At 52.8% G+C, this 2,324-nt stretch overlaps 1 protein-coding gene across 1 annotated transcript in view; it reads right to left on the bottom strand.

Moving 5' to 3' along the window:
* AQP8 (aquaporin 8) overlaps positions 1–897 on the bottom strand; it is a 10,977-nt gene extending 10,080 nt beyond the window's left edge. The window contains exon 1 of the mRNA XM_011375514.1: positions 822–897. Within this exon, the coding sequence (XP_011373816.1) occupies positions 822–897 (76 nt within the window). The remainder of the gene's footprint in view (positions 1–821) is intronic.
* Between the last annotated feature and the right edge of the window lie 1,427 nt (positions 898–2,324).

Here is a 2,324-nt window from a genome sequence, read left to right as displayed (position 1 = left end):
GATGAATAGAAAGAAGGGAGGGAAGGAGTGGGAAGGAAGGGAGATGGGTTTCCTTATTTATCCATTCAACAAACAAACACCTTCTGTGAGCCGTCTGGAGATGCAGAGTGAGCAAAACCAGCAGCGACTCTGCTTGGCCCTCAGGACTGTCAGCGGGTGTGCCCACAGATGGGGACACCGTGCCAGAGACCAGGGAAAGTAACTGTGGTCTCGTCCATGTGCCAACCCCCACGACGCGTCACACAGGGCGCTGAGCACTCGGCATGTAGTCATGACGACTCTGCTTGGCCCTCAGGACCGTCACGTGGCTGTTAGGGCAACTGTCGCAACAAAACAGAGGTGTCACGTGAAAGCCAGCGCGGAGTAGGAGATGAGGCCATGACATCGAACCCAGTCGTTCCGAGAAATCGCGCCATGCCCCACGGTGCCCGCACCCCAGCGTAAGCGAGCGTGGCATTTACGAACGCGCGTTATCTAGGGACTCGGTTACATTGAGCTGTTTGATTATAGTTACTGAAGAAGGAAATAAAAATATAAGTAAAATATATATTTCTTTAATACACATGTATTATTCAAGTGGCTACTAAGTTGGTGAGACATAAAGACTAATTACCTACCAAGCAGGAGGACAAGCTGTTCCTTTTGGAACACGGTGAGCCGAGGAAGTCCCGGAGCCTCTGGGCCGAACGACGTGTGTCCCGCGTTAGGCCTTGGGAGTCGCTCTTAACCACTAACGTCTCTCCGTGGGACTGGCCCATTCGTAACACAGGTGCTGGTGCAGACTTGAGGCCGCACCCCCTCCTCAGAAAGTATGGCCTTACGTCCATGCCAACGGCTCAAGTCGTCCCCACGCACGCCCACGTGGGGCTCGGGCACGGAGTGGCTAGAGGTGGCCATGGTTTTCACCCATCTGTCCGCTTTGAACTTGAGCCCCTTCCTGCCCTGTAGAAGCCACCAGCACCCACTTCTCCCCCACAGTGTCAAGTTCACATGTTGACGTCCTTTGAGTCCCTGGTAACCAGGCGTCAGACGTGGGGGCTAATTCAGGACGCTGTACAGCCAGGAAGTCGTCGGACTGAGGAGGCGGCCCACTAAGTTTCACCCACGAGAGTCGCCTGCTCACCATCTGCACGTACTGGACAACAGTTCAGGTGGCAGCGGCGGTGACGGCCCCCTACGGCAGACATTCTGTAAAAACGGGCATATGCCACATGAACAATCAGAACATTCCCATGTCATCGTCCTTTGCTTTTGCTTTTAAGCAACAGGCAACCTGTCTTCCAAAGTGGTTATGCAGCCTGAGGCCTCCGGTGGCTCCGGCTTCCCGCCAGCAGCGCACATGGCCGGTATCTCGGGGTCTGACATCTGGCACGCGCACAGTGGGCTCCCATTGCGGTTTTAATTTGCGTTAAAAATGGGAGAAGGTGGCCAGAAGGCACACACTGCCAGCTCTAGAATGAATATGCCCCAGGGGTGCCACACACAGCATGGCAGCCACTTAACAACACACCCCGCATCTATGAAAGCTGCTGACCGTGGATCTCGAAAGTTTTCATCACAAGAAGGAAAACATGTTCGCCACTCCGTGGGGCGATGGCTGTGAACGCGCATTCCTGTAAGGTGCTCGTTTTGCGATGTGCACAAATACGGAGCCACTGTGTCACGCGCCTAAAACGAACGTGATGCTGTATGTCAACTGAACCTCAATAAAAGTAGAACGAAGCAAGACAGAATCAACGAACCCAAGCAGAGCGGAGCCAGGACTTCCGTTTCGCTGACTCGGTTTTCAAAGAGAAAGTTTGTCACATGGAAAATTTTTGATTCTAATGAAAGTGTCAAACTGCAACCTTCTGTTAAGTACTACCAGGTACCTTTCAAGAAACGTAAACGTGTCTAAGGCCACGCCCCGCTGAACGAGCCCGATCCCGTCTGATCTCGGAAGCTAAGCAGGGTCAGGCCTGGTTAGTCCTTGGATGGGAGACCACCTAGGAAGACCCCATGCTGTAGGCGTAAAAAATAAAAAATAAAGGATAGTAAGCTGACAAGGTCCTTGTAATCTGTGAGGTCCACCAAGGCTTGCCTTGCCTAGCCTAAAAAAAAAGAAAAAAAAGAAACATTTGTTCACTTCTGAAAATGAACCATATGCTCACGCTAAACATGCTTTGCCTTCCTCAGCCCCACAGCCATCTGACCTCTGTCAGCCCCTCAAGCTTGACTGGGGCCCGGGGGCAATGCGGTCATGTCCCAAGGCCACTCCTCCTCCCTGTCCCTGTCACGTACAACCCCAGGCACAGAGTTCAAGGCAAATTTACTGCGTGGCCCTT

This window comes from Pteropus vampyrus, unplaced genomic scaffold (genome assembly GCF_000151845.1).
Source record: "Pteropus vampyrus isolate Shadow unplaced genomic scaffold, Pvam_2.0 Scaffold274, whole genome shotgun sequence".
In the NCBI taxonomy this organism is placed as follows: domain Eukaryota; kingdom Metazoa; phylum Chordata; class Mammalia; order Chiroptera; family Pteropodidae; genus Pteropus; species Pteropus vampyrus.
This window is presented reverse-complemented; position numbering and strand designations above follow the sequence as displayed.